Source organism: Neovison vison, chromosome 13 (genome assembly GCF_020171115.1).
Source record: "Neovison vison isolate M4711 chromosome 13, ASM_NN_V1, whole genome shotgun sequence".
In the NCBI taxonomy this organism is placed as follows: domain Eukaryota; kingdom Metazoa; phylum Chordata; class Mammalia; order Carnivora; family Mustelidae; genus Neogale; species Neogale vison.
The window spans coordinates 95,322,177-95,345,902 of record NC_058103.1 but is presented as its reverse complement, the minus strand read 5'-3'; the positions used below and the strand labels follow the sequence as shown (position 1 = coordinate 95,345,902).

The window sequence follows — 23,726 nt, the reverse complement described above, 5'->3', positions numbered from 1 at the left end:
GCCTGGCTGAGCTGGTTAAGGGCCAACTCAGGTCATTATCTCAGGACAGAGACCACACTGGGCTCCATGCTGCACATTGAATCTGCTTAAGATTCTCTCATCCTCTTCCTCTCCCCTCTCTAAAATAGATAATAAAAAAAATAAGGGACAGTTAATACGTGATACATTGCATCAACAAGAGAAATGAGAAAAACCATTCGATCGCTTCAAAAGGTGGAGATAAGGCATTTGACGAAGTACAACATCCATTCATGATAAAAACCCTCAACAAAGTAGGTTTAGAGGAAGCATACTTCAACATAATAAAGGCCATATACAAAAGGCCCATACCTAACATCATACTCAATGGTAAAAACCTGAGAGCTCTCCTTCTGAGATCAGGGATAAGACTAGGATGTTTGCTTTCACCCCTTTCATTCTTCATAGAACTGGAAGCCCTAGCCATAGCAATCAGACAAGAAAAAAACAAATAGGCAACCATACTGGTAAAGAAGTTGTTCAACTGTCACTATTTGAAAATGACATGATATACATACAGAAAACCCTAAAGACTCTACCAAAAGAAACAAAACAAATGAACAAAGAAAAAAAAGAGACAAACAAAAACCATATTCATAAATATAGAGAATAAATCAATGGTTACCAGAGAGAGGTGGGTGGGGCAATGGGTGAAACAGTAAAGAGGATTAAGAGTACACTTAACCATGATGAACCTCAGTAATGAATAGAATGTTGAATCACTATATTGTACACCTGAAACTAATATAACACTATATGTTAATTATACTGTAGTTAAAATATAAGAAGAGAAAAATAGTTAATATCTCTTCTCAAATTATTCAAAAAAAAGAAGCAGCAGCAGCAGCAGCAGCAGCTTCCAAATTCATTCTACAAGGCCGAACTAGACAGACTCCACAATAAAAAGCAAACTACAGGCCAAAATCCCTCATTAACACAGATGCAAAAATCCTTAACAAATATTAGCAAACGAAATCCAAAAATACATAAAAAAAAATCATTCACCATGATTAGGTGGGATTTATTCTGGGGATGCAAGGATGGTCTAGTATTTGTAAATCAATCAGCATAATACACCATATCAAAAAAGGGAAGATAAGAATCATACAATCATCTTAATAGAAGCAGGAAAATGACAGTATATCATCCATTCATGACAAAAATCCTAATGGGCACCTGGGTGATTCAGTTGGTTGGGTGGCTGATTCTTGGTTTTGGCTCAAGTCATGAAACAAGAAATAAGAACGATGATGGCAGTGTCACAGCCTAAAAACATTAGGGATACCTTTTTCAGTATACTATGTACACCCAATCCATTTTCCTTTGTTTTCTTATTCCAAAAACAACTTTACTGAGGTATGACTGGCATACAAGAGATGGTGGGGATTAAGAAATGCACTTATGGGGCACCTGGGTGGCTCAGTGGGTTAAAGCCTCTGCCTTCGGCTCAGGTCATGATCCCAGGGTCCTGGGATCGAGCCCCACGTCGGGCTCTCTGCTCCACGGGGAGCCTGCTTCCTCCTCTCTCTCTCTCTCTGCCTGCCTCTCTGCCTACTTGTGATTTCTCTCTCTGTGTCAAATAAATAAAATCTTTAAAAAAAATGCACTTGTGTGATAAGCACTGCATATTGTACAGAAGTGCTGAATCTCTATATTGTATACCTGAAACTAATACCACACTGTAAGTTAATTAGAATTTAAATAAAAACTTAAAAATTTATCCATATTTAAAGTGTACCTCTTGATGTCAGAAACAAGTCTAAATCCTTGAAGTCATCATCCCTTTAACCCAAGAATGTCACCTGGATGAAGTGAATAGCTGCTTTAATTCCTTCCTCAAACAGCAATAAGCATGTGATATTCTGCAAGATGGTCACCATCAGAAATGCTCCTATTATAACATTTTATTTATACCAACATATCACAATAAAAAACCCTAGTATACAAATGCTAAAAAATAAAGGGTGACAAATTTATCAAATCATTAAAATATGGTTTTCAAAGAGTTACATATGAAAATGTGAACATTATTCTTCATGTAGCAATAGATGGAAAATGAACCAAAAGTTTCAAAAACATTACTAACAGTTTAGACACAATAAAGCCTTTTCTTACCTGTCTCTTGTTTTCCTTAATTTAAAGAACATTATTAGGATATTTCACCATAATTATTATAGTAATTCTATTAACTCTACCCTCCCTTTTATGCCATATTCTACAATTGGCCTATTTTTGTATCCTTTTCTCAACAATTTATTTCTCATCCTATTTTCTAGTCCTGAACCAACATTTCAAATGTCTTGGAGAAGTAATATTTCACAATATATGTTACAAATATTTAGTTTTAAAAGATTATATCAAAATTTGACAAACTGAAAGAAATAATCAAATATGTTTCACTTAAAAATGTGGTATAAGATAATCTTGAAGAGACTATCTTGTTTTAACAAAACAAGAAACAGATGATTATGCAGTGACTCATATAGCTTTATAAACTGTGAAACACATACAAATATGCTAAAAGTGTTTGTGGAGCTTTTACTTCAGAGTAGTTTTTTGGGGGTGCCTGGGTGGCTTAGTGGGTTAAAGCCTCTGCCTTCAGCTCAAGTCATGATCCTAGGATCCCAGGATCAAGCCCCACATTGGGCTCTCTACTCAGCAGGGAGCCTGCTTCCTCCTCTCTTTCTGCCTCCTTGTGATCTCTATCAAATAAATAAATAAAATATTTTTTAAAAAAAGGGACATGGTTTCACTTATTTGTGGAGCATAACAAATAGTATGGATGACAAGGGGAGATGGAGAGGAGAAGGGAGTTGAGGGAAATTGGAAGGGGGGGGGTGAGCCATGAGAGACTATGGACTCTGAAAAACAATCTGAGGGTTTTGAAGGGGCAGGGGGTGGGAGGTTGGGGGAACCAGGTGGTGGGTATTAGAGAGGGCACAGATAGCATGGAGCACTGGGTGTGGTACAAAAATAATGAATACTGTTACACTGAAAAGAAATTAAAAAAAAAAAAAAAAAAGGGACACCTGGGTAGCTTAGTTGGTTAAGCAGATGCCTTCAGCTCAGGCCATGATCCCAGGATCCTGGGATTGAGTTCCACATCGGGCTGCTTGCTCAGCAGGGAGCCTGCTTCCCCCTCTGCCTGCTTTGCCTGCTGCTCCCTCTGCTTGTGCTCTCTCTCTCTGACAAATAAATAAATAAAAATAATAACAATAAGAAGTTACCTTAAAAAAATCTTTAAAAAAACAGTAGTTATTTGGAACTTGCATGTGGTTTCAGTCTTAACAAATTCCTATTAAAATGTCCAAATAAATTCAAAAGTTCTAAACATAACCTGCATTGAAAAATAATGTAAACACCCAGAGGAGTAATTTTTGTGACCATGGATTAGAGAATTGTTTCTTATACTTGACACCAAAAGCAATAGTACCATTACATATTTAATCCAAAGGATACAAAGAACTCAAACTCAACAACTGAAAAATAGGTAATCATGTCAAAAAATAAGCAGAAGATATGAACAGACACTTCTCCAAAGAAGACATAAAAATGGCTAACAGACAGATGAAAACTGTTCATCATCGCTAGCCATCAGGGAAGTTCAAATTAAAACCACATTGAGATATGACCTTATACCAGTTAGAATGGCCAAAATCAACAGGACAGGAAACAAGTGTTGGGGAGGATGTGGAGAGGTTTTGGAGAGGACCTTTCCCACTGTTGGTGGGAATGCAAGTTGGTACAGCCACTTTGGAAAACAGTGTGGAGATTCCTCAAAAAATTAAAAATAGAGCTACCCTATGGACCCAAAATTACACTACTGGTTATTTACTCCAAAGGTACAGATGTTGTGAAAAGAAGGGCCATATATACCCCAATGTTCATAGTAGCAATGTCCACAAAAGCCAAACTGTGGAAAGAGCTGAAATACCCTTCAAAAGATAAATTGGAAGGGGAGGTGAACCATGAGAGACTATGGACTCTGAAAAACAATCTGAGGGGTGTGAAGTGGCGGGGGGGGTGGGAGGTTGGGGTACCAGGTGGTGGGTATTATAGAGGGCACGGCTTGCATGAAGCACTGGGTGTGGTGAAAAAATAATGAATAATGTTTTTCTGAAAAATAAATTGAAAAAAAAAAAGACAAATGGATAAAGAAGATGTGGTCCATATATACAATGAAATCTTACACAGCCATCAGAGAGGATGAATATCCAACTTTTGTATCAACATGGACAGGACTGGAGGAGATTATGCTGCATGAAATAAGTCAAGCAGAGAAAGTCAATATCATATGGTTTCATTTACTTGAGGAATATAAGGAATAACATGGAGGACATTAGGAGAAAGATAGGAAAAGTGAATTGGGGGAAATCGGAGGGGGAGATGAAAGATGAGAGACTGTGGATTCTGAGACAAACTGAGGGTTATGGAGGGGAGAGAGGTGGAGGAATGGGTGAGCCTGGTGGTGGGTATTATGGAGGATATATATTGCATGGAGCACTGGATGTGGTGCATAAACAATGAATCTTGGAACACTGAAAAAAATAAAAGATGTTAAGAAAATAAAGAGAATGCACAGGCTTTAAAAAAGAAAAACAGAACAACAACAACAACAAAAAACTAAGGATACCAAAATATTGATTCAAAGGGAAACATGCACTTCAATTTTTACAGCAGCAATGTCCTCAATTGCCAAAATATGGAAAGAGCGCAGATGTCCACTGATGGATGAATGGATAAAGATGATGTGACATATATAGAATGGAATATTATTACTTAGCCATCAAAAAGAATGAAATCTGGCCATTTGCAACAACATGGGTGGAACTAGAGGGTATTATGTGAAGTGAAGTAAGTCATTCAGAGAAAGACAACTACTATATGATTTCACTTATGTGAAATTTGTGGAATTTAAGAAACAAAACAGATTAACATACAGGAAGGGAAGGAAAAATAAAATAAAGTAAGAACAGAGAGGCAAACCAAAGAGACTCTTAACTATGGGGAACAAACTGAAAGGTTTTAGAGGGGATGTGGTTGGGGGGATGGGATAATTGGCTAATGAGCATTAAGGAGGGCATAAGGATGGGAAACTGAGCACTTGGTGTTATATGCAACTGATCAATCACTAAACTCTACCCTGAAACTAATAATACATATTGGTTAACTAACTTGAATTCAAATAAAAATAAATTTAAAAACTTATTTAAAAACTACAAAAAAGTCAAAACTTCAAAGGATATATTCAAGAAAGTAAAAAGTCTACAGATTAGGAGAAAATAATTGCAGATTACATATCTGGTAAGGGACATATGTCTAAAATATGTTATTTATACTTTATATAATTCAACAATAAAAAGACAAATAACCCAATTTAAGTGCTCAAGGGATTTGAATATATATTTCCTGAAAGAATACAAACAAGTATTATGTCTCCATCAGAAAGGATGAATACCCAACTTTTGTAGCAACATGGACAGGACTGGAAGAGATTATGCTCAGTGAAATAAGTCAAGCAGACAGAGTCAATTATCATATGGTTTCAGTTATTTGTGGAGCATAACAAATAGCATGGAGGACAAGTGGAGATGGAGAGGAGAAGGGAGTTGAGGGATATTGGAAGGGGAGGTGAACCATGAGAGACTATGGAGTCTGGAAAACAATCTGAGGGTTTTGAAGGGGTGGGGGGTGGGAGGTTGGGGGAACCTGGTGATGGGTATTGGAGAGGGCACAGATTGCATAGAGCACTGGGTGTGGTGCAAAAACAATGAATACTGTTACACTGAAAATAAGTTAAAAATTAAAAAAAAATAAAGGAAATGATATCAGCATTTCCCCATGGAGGATTATATTTGCTGTGCTTTTTTCACAGATCGATTTTATGAATTTGAGGAATGTTACCTCTAACCCTATATTTTGAAGTGAGTTGAATCGTTTTAATCAGGAATGAATGCTGTATCTTGTCAAATGCTTTTTCTGCATCAATTGAGAGGACCATGTGGTTCTTCACTCTTCTCTTATTAATTTGTTCTATTACATTGATTTGCAAATACTGAACCACCCTTGCCTCCCATGGATAAATCCCACCTGGTCATGGTGGATAATCTTTTTCATGTACTGTTGGATCCTATTAGCTAGGATCTTGTTGAGAATCTTGGCATCCATATTCATCAGGGATATTGGTCTGAAATTCTCCTTTTTGGTGGGTCTTTGCCTGGTTTGGGGATCAAGGTAATGCTGGTTTCATAAAAAGAGTCTGGATGTTTTCCTTCTGTTTCTATTTTTTTGGAAACAGCTTCAGGAGAATAGGTATTATTTCTTCTTTGAATGTTTGGTAGAATTCTCCAGGGAATCCATCAGGTCCTGGGCTCTTATTTTTTGGGAGGTTTTATGATCACTGCTTCAATCTTGTTTCTAGATATTGATCTATTCAGGTTGCCAATTTCTTCCTTATCCAGTTTTAGAAATTTATAGGTGTCCAGGAATGCATCCATTTCATCTAGGTTGCTCAACTTAATGGCATATAACTGTTTATAATCATTTCTGATGACAGTTTTTATTTCCTTGATGTTAGTTGTAATCTCTCCCTTTTCATCCATCATTTTATTTGGGTCCTCTCTCTTTTCTTTTGGATTAGTTTGGTCAGTGGTTTATTTATCTTACTGATTCTTCCAAAAAACCAGCTTCTAGTTTCATTGATGTGTTCTACTGTATCTCTAGTTTCTGTCTCATTGATCTCTGCTCTAATCTTGATTATTTCCCTTCTTGTGTGTGGAGTTGGCTTAATTTATTGTTGATTCTTCAGTTCTTTAAGGTGTAGAGACAGCTGGTATATTCTGGACTTTTCAGTTTTTTGAGGAAGGCTTGGATCGCTATGTATTTCTCCCTTAGGACTGCCTTCGCCAAATCCCCATATCCCATAAGTTTTGGACCGAAGTGTTTTCATTCTCATTGGTTTCCATGAGTTGTTTAAGTTCTTCTTTGATTTCCTGGTTGATCCCAGCATTCTTAAGCATGGTGGTCTTTAGCTTCCAAGTATTTGAATTCCTTCCAAATTTTTACTTGTGGTTGAGGTCCAGTTTCAAAGCATTGTGTTCTGCAAAGACTCCACCCTCAAACTACTAGAACTCATGCAGCAATTCAATAATGTGACAGGATTCAAAATCAATGTACAGAAATCAGTTGCTTTCTTATACACTAACAATGAAAATATAGAAAGGGAAATTAGAGAATTGATTCCATTTAGTATAGTACCAAGAACAATAAGATACCTGGGAAGAGACCTAACCAAAGAGGTAAAGGATCTCTATTTGAGGAGCTACAGAACACTCATGAAATAAATTGAAGAAGACACAAAAAGATGGAAGACCATTCCATGCTCTTGGATCAGAAGAATAAACATTGTTAAAATGTCTATACTGCTTAGAGAAATCTATATTTTCAATGCCATCCTGATTAAAATGCCACCAGCATTTTTCAAAGAGCTGGAACAAACAATCCTAAAATTTGTATGGAACCAGAGGAGATCCCAAATTGCTAAGGAACTGTTGAAAAAGAAAAACAAAACTGGGGGTATCACGTTGCCTGATTTCAAGCTTTACTACAAAGCTCTGATCACCAAGACAGCATGTCACTGGCATAGACACATAGACCAGTGGAACAGAGTATAGAGCCCAGACATGGACCCTCAACTCTATGGTTAAATAACCTTTGACAAAGCAGGAAAAAATATACAGTGGAAAAAAGACAGTCTCTTTAATAAATGGTTCTGGGAAAATTGGACAGCTATGTGTAGAAGAATGAAACTTGACCATTCTCTTATACCATACACAAAGATAAACTCAAAATGGATAAAAGTGGGTGCCTGAGTGGCTCAGTGGGTTAAAGCCTTTGCCTTTGGCTCAGGTAATGATCCCAGGGTTCTGGGATCGAGCCCTGCATCAGGCTCTCTGCTCAACAGGGAGCCTGCTTCCCCATCTCTCTCTCTCTGCCTGCCTCTCTGCCTACTTGTGATCTCTGCCTAACAAACAAATAAATAAAGTCTTAAAAAAAAAAAAGAAAAGTAATGGATAAAAGACCTCAATGTGAGGCAGGTATCTATCAAAATCCTAGAGGAGAACATAGGCACTAACCTCTTTAATAATGGCCACAGCAACTTCTTTCAAGATATGTTTCCAAAGGCAAAGGAAACAAAACCAAAAATGAACTTTTGGGATTTTATCAAGATCAAAAACTTCTGCACAGCAAAGGAAACAGTCAACAAAACAAAGAGGCAATCCATGGAATGGGAGAAGATATTCGCAAATGACATTACAAAGGACTGATATCCAAGATCTATAAAGAACTCCTCCACTCAACACACACAAAACAGATAATCACATCAAAAAATGGGCAGAAGCTACAAACTGACACTTCTCCAAAGAAGACATACAAATAGCTAATAGACATGACAAAATGTTCATCATCTAAATTCAGCATACATAACTTTTGACTCATTTGAGAAAATTTTAGCAATAAAGGTAAAATAAAGGTCAGATTGACTGCATGTATGAATGTGTGTGATATTACCAGCAAAATTTTAACTAGTATTAAATCTAAGGGTCAGAAAGATTAGTGATTTTTTTATTTATTTTTATTTGAATTTGAAAGATTTTACTATTAATAATTTTCCTTACAAAAATGAAGAGATGGATACAGTTACATTTATAAAAATTCTATTACAATGACTGTTCCTGAATCCCAAAATACCTAATTCCATTTATACAACTGAATATCAGGCTTTTAATTATTTATTCACATACATTTTTTTCAGTTGTAAACAAAAGTACTTCAAAGATTTTTTCCATGCCTCTGACTAAATATCACAATCCTGAATAATTTTCTCAGAGCTACCTTCATCTCCTTATTTCGGAAACTATAGATCAAGGGGTTGAAAAGAGGAGTTAAAACAGAATAGAACAAACTCAGAATCTTCTGTATCTCAGCTGGATTGCCTGCTGTTGGGCTTACATATACAACCATGATAGAGCCATAGAACAGGAACACCACAGCCAGATGGGAGCCACATGTGGAGAAGGCCTTATGCTGACCTTCTACTGAGGGGACCCTCAGCACAGCTCTAATCACCAGGAAGTAGGAACTGGTAATAAAAAGGAAGGTGGAGAAAATGAGGACTGAGTTATAGATGGCACAGATGATCTCAGTAGCAGGAGCTGGCACACAGGACAGCTTTATAAGGATATCTGGGTCACACAGGAAGTGATCAATCTTCTTGCAACAACAAAATGGGAGTTGAGAGATGAGGTTCATAGGCAAGAGGAAGTATAGGAATCCACACACCCAGCACCCAGCTCCTATTCTGATGCAGCGCTGAACAGTCATGACAGTGGGGTAGTGCAGGGGCCTGCAGATAGCAAGGTACCTGTCAAAGGCCATGGCAGACAAGAAGAAGGTCTCAGTGGTACCCATGGAGAAGAAGAAGTAGGATTGGAGGAAGCAGCCATAGAAGGAGATGGTGCTGGTCTCAGAGAGTAAGCTGGCCAGCATATTAGGGACAGTGGAGGTGATAAACCAGATTTCCAGAAAAGAAAAATTGGCCAGCAGGATGTACATTGGAGTTTGCAGTAGATGGTCCCACCTCACAGCACAGATAATGCATAGATTTCCAGTTAGTGTCAGAATATAAGTCCCAGAGAAGACTGAAAAGAGGAAAACCTGAATTTCACAGGTATAAGAGAAGCCCAAAAGAATGAATTCACTCACAGAGCTTGAGCAATTATTTATGTTGGAATATTCATTTGTTTGTAATGCTGCAGAAACAACAAATTTCCATAAGATAAACGACCTTTTAGTATTACTTACTAAGGCAAGTATATTGATTATGATTACACTACTCTGCATGTCAATAAAATAATATAACTCATGGAGAAATATCTTCATCATTTTTAACTATTCATAGTCCCATTCTAGATATAACAAAGATAAAGTGAACAGATACTTGCCTGTCATCCTAAGTGTTACAATAAAAATTTTTGGTATTGACCATAAGCAATTCTATATTCAAATATCTACAAAGTTTGGTAAAGTAGTTAATGAATACAGACTGAATTAATACAGCTAAGAGATAACTCAGCATTTTTAACATACAAAGATATTAAGATAATAATGTTCCATAATCTTTTCTCTATTTGTGAGAAATATGTCAAGTGGATTTGAAAATAATATTCAATTTGTTAAGTACTATATGCAAGATAATTAATGTTTCATTAATTAATAAATAATTTTATTGTTAGGTTATGGGCAACACTCATATCTATTTTAGAATAGATTATAAGTCAACATTAAAATGAGAAATTAAAAAGTTAACATACAGGAAGCAACAAATGTTGGCATGGATGTGGGGAAAGGGGAACGCTCTTACACTGTTGGTAGAAATGCAAGCTAGTATAGCCACTCTGGAAAACAGTATGGAGATTCCTTATATGTTAAAAATAGAGCTACACTACAACCCAGTAATTGTACTATTATGTATTTACCCCAAAGATACAGATGTTGTGAAAAGAAGGGGCACCTGTACCCCATGTTCATAGCAGCAAGGTCCACAATAGACAAACTGGAAGGAGCCAAGTTGTCCTTCAACAGATGAATGGATAAAGAAGATGTGGTCCATATACACCATGGAATATTACTCTGCCATCAGAAGAGATGAATACCCATCATCTACACTGACATGGATGGAACTGGAGGAGATTATGCTAAGTGAAATAATTCATACAGAGAAAGACAATTATAATATGGTTTCACTCATATGTGGAACATAAGGAATACTGCAGAGGACCACAGGGGAAAGAAGGGAAAACTGAATGGGAAGAAATCAGAGAGGGAGACAAACCATGAGAGATTTTGGACTCTGGGAAAGGAACTGAGGGTACCAGAAGGGAGGTGGTTGGGGGGTGCATCAAGGAGGGTACATGATGTGATGAGCACTGGGTGTTACATGCAACTGATGAGTTGTTGAACACTCCATCAAAAACTAATGATGTAGAATATGTTGGCTAATTAGGCATAATAAAAAAATAAAAGTATTAGACCTGAAAAAAAAAAGGTTTTAAATATCAATCGCTCCCTTCAGTAAAAATAGTAAAAATACACTCTTAAAATTATTACATGTAGTGTAATATTACGTGCAGTGACTCAGTGGGTTAAAGCGTCTGCCTTTGCCTCGGGTCATGATCCCACGGTTCTGGGATTGAGCCCCGCATCAGGCTCTCTGCTCAGCAGGGAGCCTGCTTCCCTTCCTCTCTCTCTGCCTGCTTCTCTGTCTGCTTGTGATCTCTGTCTGTCAAATAAATAAATAAAATCTTTAAAAAAAATCACATGTATATATATTTTTTAAATGTTCACTGTATTTCAGTACTTAGGATGCTGCACAGAAAGTCAAAGAGATCACAGTCATTGAATTTTTGTCAACAAAGACAGCCCAGGAAAGTGTGTATGTTTCCTATTCATAATCCTCCCTATAGGAAGGAAATGCCATTTAAAAAATTTCAGTTCTAATAACAAATACTATCTGAGGACACTTCCTTTAAGTTGGTTGTCTAACAGTCAGCATTATAATCATCATTAATTTAAATATGAGAGAGTAAGGACAGTATTCAGTGAAGTTGTTCAATACCATATGATTGGTATGGAGGGTAAGTCTTCAACTCCCAGGTGTTTTATGTAGAAAAGACAAAGACTCAAAAGTGATGTCTAGAAAATGGTGGTTCTCATAGTATGTTCAGGACTCCTGATGGTCTTTGAAGATTTTTCAAGGAATTAAGGTCAAAAGTAATTTCATAATAATGCTAAGATATCATTTATTTTATTCACTCTTATTTTTTCTTGATTACCGAATGGAGTTTTCTAGACTGCATGATGGGTGATCTCCTACCAAAATGTTTGATCTCACAACAAATGTCTAGTGTTTAAAACCAAACAACATCCTACTGTTTTCTCTTAAAGTAAACATTAAAGAAATTTATTAAAAATGTTTAAAAACACAACACTTTCTATTAATTTTTTTATGCTGACAAAAACAATTATCTTTAAATTGACATTTATGGTAATGTGATTACTTTATTACTGCCACTTTAAAAGGAGTTTAGTATAAACTTTATTGTTTTAATTTCTAAATGGTAAATATGAATAGCTATAACTCATATGAACAAAACCACTTTGGGGTATTTGATGAGTTTTAAGATTTGGAGGGGTCCTGAAATCAACAAGTTTGAAAACCACTTACTTTGCAAAAATTATGTCTATCTATAAATAAAATGAAAAGTTTATATTTTTTGTTTTGGTTTGGTTTGGGTTTCGAATTACATAGATACTTGCATGTTAAACTGTAAATAATGCTGTGAGGACACAGCAGATTTCAAGTATACAAATTATTATTATTAACTATTGCTACCATGCTGTACATTAGATCTGTAGAACTTACTCATCTTGTAACTCAAGCAAAGTAAAAGTACAGGAAAAGTAAAACTACAGGAGGTGATGGATAATTAGCTTGGTTAATTAGTTTGACTATGGCCATCATTTTATGATGCATATCAAATCATGTCATTGTACCCTTAATACATACAATTTTTATTTGTCAATTATACCTCAATAAAGTTGGAAAAAATGAACTATAAAATAGGACAGTTTGGAAATTAAGAGCAAATAAAGAAGAAAAATAAATTAATCCATAGTACTAAAGTCTTAATCACATATATTCATATTCTTTAAAGGAATTATATACTTTTTAAAATATTTTAGTTATTTATTTGACAGAAATCATAAGTAGGCAGAGAGAGAGGGGGAAGCATTCTCCCTGCTGAGCAGAGAGCCTGATGTGGGGCTTGATCCCAGGACCCTGGGATCATGACCTGAGCTGAAGGCAGAGGCTTTAACCCACTGAGCCACCCAGATGCCCCAGGAATTACATAATTTTAAGGTTTTTCTTAAAAACAAACTTTGAAATTTGAAAAGCAACAGACTCATACTTAGGAAGAATTTTTCTAAAACAGTAATTTCATCTAAATTCCAAAGTAATCTCAGATAAGAACCCAGACTGAGGCCCTGGATTTAGTATGTAACACAGTGTTACAAAATTGTAGCCCATGTAAACCCTCAACAATCTCCTCTTACTTCTGCCATCAACTTCAGGTTTTCCCTCTTCATGTTTTTCTTCATTTATTCTTCTATCTCTTTATGTGTGTGGAAATGTCTCTAAACATCTTAGTGTCTACCTATTTCTCATTGTTTCATTTGGCTTTTTTCTATTACGAGTATATGCATGCATGTGTGTGTGTATGTTTAAATACCTTGCAATTCTTTCCATGTCTATAATTTATTCACATGTGATACATCTCCAGATTTCATAAAACAACTGCTGGGAGTCTAGCCTACTAGCCAATCAAGTTCTTCTTTCTCTTGTCTCCTCCCCCAACTTTGTATTTACCTTCTCTTTTTGTAAACTCTTTCTCCAGTGTAGCTGAATATGTATGAAAGTTAAATCTATTTCATTTTATATATGGACACACATATATTCACATACCTATTACATATATTTATGAAACGAGAGAGGATGGGTTTTTACAAACATTTTCAAGTTGAAAAACTGATATGTAAAATACTGTCTTTCTTCAAAAGGAATTTTTTAAAGATTTTATTTATTTGTCAGAGAGAGAGAGCGCGCAGGCAGGCAGAGTGGCAGGCAGAGAGACAGACAGAGAAGGAGGCCCCCCACTGAGCAGGGAGCCTGATTCGGGGCTGGATCCCAGAACCCTGGGATCATGACCTGAGCCCAGGGCAGCCGTTTAACCCATTGAGTCACTTAGATGTCCCTCAAAGGGAAATAAATTTTAAAGATATTCATAAAAATCCTCATCTTTAACATATAAAAAAATTTTTGCAGATTGAAATAAGGACAGGAATGTGAGTACCAAAACTTAAAAATAAAGAATAGAAAAAATACAGATATCTTGAAAGTAGAATATTGTGCTACCAATTAGAAAACATCATCGAACAAGGCATAGAAAAGGCAAATTACTTACTAGACATTAAAGTCAAATATGTATCATTCATAAAGCTATGTCAAAGTTCACTGTGCTCAGAGAGCTAATCCTCAAATTCTGTAAAACATGAATAAAATTTCCTTCTTTCTTATCCTCTAAAAATAACAGAAATTAACAGGGCAATAGGCAATATATCACTTGAGTTTCATTGAAGGAAATAGTCACTTACTAGAAACACATTCACTTACTGGAATTTTCTCTACCTACAGACCCCAACTCCTATACAGAGCAATACAAATGGGAAACTAGCAAACTACTTTAAGAGTTCTAATACATTTTTGAAGTAACATTTGCTTATAAGCTCTAAAAAAAATGCCTGGCTTTAATTCTGAAGAAAAACTATTTTCATAATTCATATATTAAGTGGTGGAATATAAAACTAGGAATGGGTGGAAGGGGGACATAGAGGGGCTTGGAGTCATGTGAGCTTTACCTTACCTGTAGATACAATAGGGGTATCATAGAAATCTGTATGGTTGAACACCATCTTCTATATCACAGTGAAAACTCTAGTCTCAGATCTCAGAAAAAGAACAAATATGATAGTGTTCCATGCACTACTGTGGGGGTTCACAGAACTGCAGACCCTTTTAGAAGAACATTACAAAAGCAGTCATGGGCCTCTTCAGGCTTGCCCTCTTATACTTCTTTTGCTTACATAAACTGACAAAGCAACAGGAAACTTGACAGTTGAAAAGAGAATCATAGTCTCATGATCTACACAGAACAAAATGAACAACTGAAATAGGAAGCCCTTTTACTTTCTGTGAGGATCATCTTTGGGGAGTGGCTCTCTAGAGAGGGTATTTATAAAACAATGGCTCCATTTCCTCATTCAGCATGCTGGAATTTGTTTCAAATTCAAACACGTTTCCTACTTTAATTCACAGATTTTTTTATTTGGAATAACAAGAGAAATACAAACACATAAAATGATTTGGGCAGGTATAAGTTTGCTGTTTAACTGTGGTAGAAGTAACCTTCTCTCTGAGGATAAAGAAAAAGTTGTGATTCTGGCAATAAGACCTCTTTCCAATCTTAGAGAAAAGACTGTGGAATATAGGTTAACACAGAGATTAGGAGCCTGTGCACTTAAGCACATCAAAGACTCTCTTCTTTTGTTCCAGACTATTTATCATCTTAACTTCAATTTATTTGTTCCACCCCAAGCTCACCACAATCACAAACACTGAGATGCATTCTTTAATAATGAGTAAATTTCTTTTTTTTTTTTTTAAGATTTTATTTATTTATTTGACAGAGCGATCACAAGTAGGCAGAGAGGCAGGTAGAGAGAGAGAGAGGGGGAAGCAGACTCCCCGCTGAGCAGAGAGCCCGATGCAGGACTGGATCCCAGGACCCTGAGATCATGACCTGAGCTGAACGCAGAGGCTTAACCCTCTGAGCCACCCAGGCGCCCATGAGTAAATTTCTTTAAATAAGAAAGACATTTATGGAAATTTCTCTTGTAGTTAAGTACTTTGCTAATGCCTTTTAATGGCTCCATAGTATAGCATCAACATTTTATGAATAAACAAAATTTATGTAATGATCCCCAAGTTTTTGAGACCTTTGGTATAATAACTGGAGCTATGAAGATTTTAAATCTAATATTAACACATATCTTGAGTAGAGTATTTCCAAATAATAGAATATGATCAAATAGAGGTCAGCCCTTTAAGAGATATTCAATATTACCTCATTTACATCATATGTAAATATAATATATAAACATAACTTTTTAAAATCATTGACTGATAGAAAAATATAGGAACATCTTACTAATGGTAGAAAAAGTAAAAGTAAAGATAAAATTGAACACCCATTTTTGATAGACTTCATAATAAACCAGAGATAGAAGAAAATTTCTCTACTTGGTAAAGAATCTCTGCACCAGAAATAAATGGCTGAAACATTCTATAATAATAAAATGTGAAGCAATCCAATTAAAATCAAGTACAAACAAGAATGGCCACAATAGTAAAGAGAGTTACTGTTTCAAGTGATTCACTGTCCTTCCTGTAAAAGGATTATATATCCATGTCTCACAAATGTTACGCTAGCCAATGTAACTTGGTTTGTCCAATGTAGTATATGACAAATTTAAATATAACTTTTTTTTTTTAAAAGACTTTATTTCTTTTTCATCAGAACAAGCATGAGTGCATAACCAGGGGGAGAGAGCAGCAGGCAGAGGGAAAGGCAGGCTCCCTGCTGAGCAAAGAGCCTCATGTGGGACTTGATCTCAGGATCCTGGGATCATGACCTGAGCTGAAGGAAGATGCTTAACTGACTAAACCACACAGGTGTCCTATAAATGTGCCATTTCTAAAGAAAACCTATAGGGGGGGATGAGATGGCAGGGAAGTAGGAGGAGGCGCCTTTTCAACCTGTACCCTAAAGTGAGCTGATTACCTACCAAAGAATTCCGATCACGCAAGAAATCAGCCTGAGATCAGAATTATACACGTCTGGATCTCTACAGGGGTAGAAGACGCCAGTGGGCAGGTAAAGCGGAGTGGGAACGACAGACTGATATCAGAAGATAAATAAAAGGGGAGGGAGCCACCAGAGGTGACCTGTTGGAAAGTAATACCCCTAATACGAGTGAGAGTGCCCTGCGTTTGGGGACCAGCATTAACTTAGAGACTGGTTGAAAGCACTCCAAAAGAGCAAAGGATCACGGGGGAGGGGGGGTGGAAATTGTGGGAATTGGGGTGGCTTGGTACAGGGGCTTAAGTCCCTGGTCCCAGGACAGCCTCCCCTGGAGCTGAGCCAGAGAGAGTGCAGTGGAGAAACCAGGCTTTGGTCCCTGAGCCACCAGAGCGCCCGAGATTGCGTGGGGTCTGGCTCCTGTGAGGGGATGGGAGCCATGCCAGATGGCAGAACGTGCGAGCCTTGCTACAGAGCCTGAGATGCACATGCCCCTCATCCTCCCCTGAGAGAGGTACAAAGGCCCAGCCGGCGCTCTTTGACCCACACCATTGTTTCAGAGCCTAAGATGCGCGCCCCATACTCTCCCCTGAGAGAGGTGCGTGAATGCCCAGCCTGGTGCTTTAGGACCTGCGCCCCGTTCTCAGAGCCTGAGACACACACGACCCACAGCATCCACTGAAAGAGGTGCGTGCAAGCCGGCGATCTTAGACCCAGAGAGACCAGGCACTCCCAGCCTGGGCCAGTGGGAAAATCTAAGTGTGCAATCCCTGCTTAGAACCTCTCTGAGGGTCTGGAGCTGCCCAGATAGCCACAGTTGCCGTGGTTTGGGGTACAAGCAGAAGGTCCTGCATCCCCAGGGACCACGACTTGGAACCTGCTCTGCCAGCGGCCAAGGGGAAATTTATATGGGCTCTGCAACACCCACAGAAGAACAGACAGAGGCTTCTCTCTGAGAGGGAGGTCAGGATGCAGTTTGCGTTCCTCTAAACCTACAAAAACCATCAAAAGCGGTCAAGGCGAGAGGAAAAAAAAATGTGAACAAACATAAAAACCTCCAGAGAACAAAAGCCTGAAAAAACCGGTTTCCTCAGAGCCCACCCCCTTCAGGGGGGCAGGAGGACTTAACTCAGGGAACATCATGGACTGAAAACCCACGTGGCTGGCCCCTCCCCCAGAAAACCAACCAGGAAAGAAAAAAAAAAAAAAAAAAAAAAGACTACAAGAGAACCACCACCACTACTTCATAGGATAACTTTTATTTTTAATTTGTTCTCACTATTCTGGTTCATTATTTTTTATATAGATAATTTTTTAACCTATTTACCATCACAGCGAGCTGTCCAGTACATCAAATTCCATAATAACCTTCTAACCTGAACTTTTTGATACATACACCTGTGTTTTTCTTTTGCATTTCTATTTTTTGAATTTCTTTTTTTTTAATATTAGGTTAGTTTAGTATAGTTTATTGCTTTTTTATTTTTATTTTCTAATATTCACATAGAGTTAAATTTCAAAGTAGTCCCCTTTCCCCAATCAATACTACCCTTATAGGTAAACCAATTTTTAATCCCGCTTTATTTTAGGAAAGTTGAGTTCTTCAACAAAGATATCAAGATACATCCAGGAAGAATCAAAACAACCTTCCTCGCCCACACTGAGAATTTATAACCTCTCTCCCATCTTTTTTTTTTCCACCATTGCTTCTGTGTTTTTGTGTTTGTCCCGATAGTATATAAATCTTACACTTGGGGTTCTTTTTGACGAGGTTCTTCCTTTATTTGCATATGTATATATATTTTTTCTCTTGTCATATACTTTTATCAGTCTTTTTGTTTGTCTGTTTTTGTTTGTATACCTCATAAATCTTACCTTAGAGCCCATTTGGGGTGAACCTTCTCTTTCATCTTCCCTTTCTTTCCTATCTCTCTCTCTCTCACTTTTTTTTTCTTTTTCTTTTCCTTTTTCTCTCGTTAGGGTGGGGAATCCTGATTGCTCAGAAAGGTTCGAGGGTGCACACCGACTGCACCACAGTTGATACATCCAGCTACATCTGTTCAGCCATCTCTCACCAAAATGACTAGGAAGAGGAATGCCCAACAGAAGAAAAATACATAGGATGGACCTTCTGCAACAGAGCTAATGGCTATCAACATAGACAATATGTCAGAAAGAGAATGCAGGCTAACAATTATCCAGGCAATAGCTAGGTTGGAGAAAGCCATGGATGACCAAATGGAATTGATCATGGCCAAGCTGAAAGCGACCAGAAAGGATGTTCACAATGTTAGGGCAGAGCTAAAAGCTACGAGGGTTGAGGTTCACAATGCTCTCAATGAGTTCCAATCTAATCTAAACTCTCTCAAAGCTAGGGTAACTGAGACATAAGAAAGAATTAGTGATCTGGAGGACAAACAGATAGAGAGAAAGGATCAAGAGGAAGCCTGGAACAAACAGCTTAGAAACCACAAAAACAGAATTAGGGAAATGAATGATGCCATGGAATATTCCAACGTCAGAATTATTGGAATCCCTGAAGGGGAGGAGAAAGAAAGAAGTCTAGAAGATATAATGGAACAAGTTCTCCATGAAAATTTTCTCAATCTCACGAATGGAAGCAGCGTTCATGTACTAGAGGTGGAACAGCCTCCACCCAAGATTATAGATTCCAGAAAAACATGAAGGCACATGATAGTCAAATTAAGGAATCATAATTGTAGATATAATCTCCTGAAAGCCTCTAGGAAAAAAAGGCTCCATACTTACAGAAGAAAGCCCATCAGAAAAATGTCAGACCTGTCCACAGAGACCTGGCTGGCCAGAAACGGCTGGCAAGATATATTCAGGGTACTGAATGAGAAGAACATGCAGCCAAGAATACTTTATCCAGCAAGACTGACATTCAAAATGGATGGAGAGATAAAGAGTTTCCAAGACCGGCAAGGCTTAAAAGACTATGCAACCACCAAGCCGACACTGCAGGAAATATTAAGGGGGGTTCTATAAAAGAGGAAAAATCCTAAGAATAACATTGAACAGAAATATAGAGATAATCTACAGAAAGAGAGACTTCAAAGGTAACACGATGTCAATAAAAACGTATCTATCAATAATCACTCTCAAAGTGAATGGCCTAAATGCACCCATAAAACGGCACAGGGTTGCAGATTGGGTAAAATGACAGGACCCATCCATATGTTGTCTAAAAAGACCCATTTTGAACCTAAAGATACACCCAGACTGAAAGTGAAGGGATGGAGAGCATCTTTCATGCCAATGGGCCTCAAAAGAAGGTCAGGGTAGCGATTCTCATATCAGACAAATTAGATTTTAAACTAAAGTCTGTAGTCAGAGATACAGAAGGATACTACATAATCCTTAAAGGAACTATCCACCAATGATCTAACAATTGTAAATTTCTATGCCACCAATATGGGAGCAGCCAATTACATAAGAAAACTGTTAATCAAGATAAAGAGTCATATTGATATAAATACACTAATTGTAGGAGATCTTAACATGCCTCTTTCAGAAATAGACAGATCATTGAAGCAGAAAATCAATAAAGAAACAAGAGCATTGAATGACACATTGGACCAGATGGACCTCATAGATATATACAGAACATGCCACCCTAAAACAACAGAATACTCATTCTTCTCAAGTGCACATGGAACCTTCTAAAGAATAGACCACATACTGGGTCACAAATCAGGACTCAACTGATACCAAAAGACTGAGATTATTCCCTGCATATTCTAGGATCACAGTGCTTTGAAACTAGAGCTCAATCACAAGGACAAGTTCAGAAGGAACTCAAACACCTGGAAGCTAAAGGCCACCTTGCTTAAGAATGCTTGGATCAACCAGGAGATCAAAGAAGAACCGAAACAATTCATGGAAACCAATGAGAATGAAGACACTTTGGTCCAAAACCTATGGGATACAGCAAAGGCGGTCCTAAGGGGGAAATATATAGCCATCCAAGCCTCCCTCAAAAAATTTGAAAAATCCAGAACACAGCAGCTGTCTCTACACCTTAAAGAACTAGAGAATCAACAACAAATCAAACCAACTCCACATGTAAGAAGGGATATAATCAAGATTAGAGCTGAGATCAATGAGGTAGAAACCAGAGATACAGTAGAACGTATCAATGAAACTAGAAGCTGGTTTTTTGAAAGAATCTATAAGATTGATAAACCATTGGCCACACTAATCCAAAAGAAAAGAGAGAGAGCTCAAACACATAAAATTATGAATGCAAAGGGAGAGATCACAATGAACACCAAGGAAGTAGAAACAATCATCAGAAGTTATTATCAACAGTTATATGCCAATAGCTAAGCAACCAATATGAAATGGATGCATTCCTGGAAAACTATAAATTCCCAAAACTGAACCAGGAAGAAAGTGACAACCTGAATAGACCAATATCTAGCAACAAGATTGTAGCGGTGATCAAAAACCTCCCAAAAGACAAGAGCCCAGGACTTGATGGATTCCCTGGGGAATTCTACCAAACGTTCAAAGAAGAAATAACACCTATACTCCTGAAGCTGTTTCAAAAAATTGAAGCAGAAGGAAAACTTCTTGACACTTTCTATGAAGCCAGCATTACCCTGATCCCCAAACCAGGCAAAGACCCTACCAGAAAGGAGAACTTCAGACCAATAAAACTGAATATGTGTGCTAAGATTCTCAACAAGTTCCTAGCAAACAGGATCCAAGAGCACATTAAAGAGATTATCCACCATGACCAGGTGGGATCATCCCTGGGCTACAAGGATGGTTCAACATTTGCAAATCAATCAATATGATAGCACAAATTAATATGAGAAGAGAGAAGAACCACATGGTCCTCTCAATTGATGCAGAAAAAGCATTTGACAACATCCAGCATCCATTCCTGATTAAAACGCTTCAAAGTATAGGGATAAAAGGAACATTCCTGAACCTCATCAAATCTATCTATGAAAGACCCACAGCAAATATCATCCTCAATGGGAAAAAGCTTGCAGCCTTCCCATTGAGATCAGGAACAAGACAAGGATGCCCACTTTCACCACTCTTGTTCAACATAGTATTAGAAGTCCTAGCAACAGAAATCAGACAACAAAGAGAAATAAAAGGTATCCAAATTGGTAATGAAGAAGTCAAACTCTCTCTCTTTGCAGATGACATGATTCTTTATATGGAAAACCCAAAAGACTCCACCCCCAAACTACTAGAACTCATACAGCATTTCAGTAACATGGCAGGGTACAAAGTCAATGTGCAGAAATCAGTGGCTTTCTTATACACTAACAATGAAAATACAGAAAGGGAAATTAGAGAATCAATTCCATTTACTGAAGCACCAAGAACCATATGATACCTGGGAATAAACCTAACCAAAGAGGTAAAGGATCTGTACTTGAGGAACTACAGAACACTCATGAAAGAAATTGAAGACGACACAAAAAGATGGAAGACCATTCCATGCTCTTGGATCGGAAGAATAAACATTGTTAAAATGTCTATACTGCCTAGAGCAATCTATACTTTTAATGCGATTCCCATCAAAATTCTACCAGTATTCTTCAAAGAGCTGGGGCAAATAATCCTAAAATTTGTATGGAATCAGAAGAGACCCAGAATCGCTAAGGAAATGTTGAAAAACAAAAATAAAACTGGGGGCATCACGTTACCTGCTTTCAAGCTTTATTACAAAGCTGTGATCACCAAGACAGCATGATACTGGCATAAAAACAGACACATTTATCAATGGAACAGAGTAGAGAGCCCAGATATGGACCCTCTACTCCATGGTCAATTAACCTTCGACAAAACAGGAAAAAATATACAGTGGAAAAAAGACAGTCTCTTCAAGAAATGGTGCTGGGAAAACTAGACAGCTATATGCAGAAGAATGAAAATCGACCATTCTCTTACACCGTACACAAAGATGAACTCAAAATGGATAAAAGACCTCAACGTGAGACAGGAATCCATCAGAATCCTAGAGGGGAACATAGGCAATAATCTCTTCGATATCAGCCACAGCAACTTTCAAGATATGTCACCAAAGAGGGACGCCTGGGTGGCTCAGTTGGTTAAGCGGCTGCCTTAAGCTCAGGTCATGATCCCAGTGTCTTGGGATCGAGTCCCACATCGGGCTCCTTGCTCGGCAGGGAGCCTGCTTCTCCCTCTGCCTCTGCCTGCCTCTCTGCCTGTGCTCGCTGGCTCTCTCTTCCTCTATCCCTGACAAATAAATAAATAAATAAATAAAAGATATGTCTCCAAAGGCAAAGGAAACAAAAACGAAAACAAACTTTTGGGACTTCATCAAATCAAAACCTTCTGCATAGCAAACGAAACAGTCAGAAAAACAAAGAGGCAACCCATGGAATGGGAGAAGATATTTGCAAATGACAGTACAGACAAAAGATTGATATCCAGGATCTATAATGAACTCCTCAAACTCAACATACACAAAGCAGACAATCATATCAAAAAATGGGGGCACCTGGGTGTCTCAGTGGGTTAAGCCGCTGCCTTTGGCTCAGGTCATGATCTCAGGGTCCTGGGATCGAGTCTCGCATCGGGCTCTCTGCTCGGCGGGGAGCCTGCTTCCCTCTCTCTCTCTGCCTGCCTCTCAGTCTACTTGTGATTTCTCTCTGTCAAATAAATAAATAATATCTTAAAAAAAAAAAAGGGCAGAAGATATGAACAGACACTTCTCCAATCAAGACATACAAATGGCTACCAGACACATGAAAAAATGTTCATCACTAGCCCTCAGAGAGATTCAAATTAAAACCACTTTGAGATATCACCTTACACCAGTTAGAATGGCCAAAATTAACAAGACAGGAAACAACATGTGTTGAAGGCGATGTGGAGAAAGAGGAACCCTCTTCCACTGTTGGTGGGAATGCAAGTTGGTGCAGCCTCTTTGGGGAACAGTATGGAGATTCCTCAAGAAATTAAAAATAGAACTTCCCTATGACCCTGCAATTGCACTCCTGTGTATTTACCCCAAAGATACAGATGTCGTGAAAAGAAGGGCCATCTGTACCCCAATGTTTATAGCAGCAATGGCCACGGTCGCCAAATGGTGGAAAGAACCAAGATGCCCTTCAACGAACGAATGGATAAGGAAGATGTGGTCCATACACACTATGG

The 23,726-nt window shown here is 37.8% G+C and overlaps 1 protein-coding gene across 1 annotated transcript; it reads right to left on the bottom strand.

Moving 5' to 3' along the window:
- Nucleotides 1–8,850: 8,850 nt before the first annotated feature.
- Nucleotides 8,851–14,610, bottom strand: LOC122894623 (olfactory receptor 11H6-like). Its single transcript, XM_044232388.1, has 2 exons — nucleotides 14,562–14,610; nucleotides 8,851–9,830 (listed from the first exon to the last, which is right to left on the bottom strand). The coding sequence occupies exons 1-2, from the start codon at nucleotides 14,608–14,610 to the stop codon at nucleotides 8,851–8,853; spliced, it is 1,029 nt and encodes a 342-aa protein (XP_044088323.1).
- Nucleotides 14,611–23,726: the final 9,116 nt, after the last annotated feature.

What these genes read in the sequence shown, in the direction of transcription:
- LOC122894623 (XM_044232388.1), bottom strand. Translation starts at nt 14,610, where the DNA reads ATGGTGTTCAACCATACAGATTTCTATGATACCCCTATTGTATCTACA. An exon ending in TACCCCTATTGTATCTACAG is followed by an intron (nt 9,831 to 14,561) that starts GTAAGGTAAAGC and finishes TTGTTTCTGCAG; the next exon opens with CATTACAAACAAATGAATAT.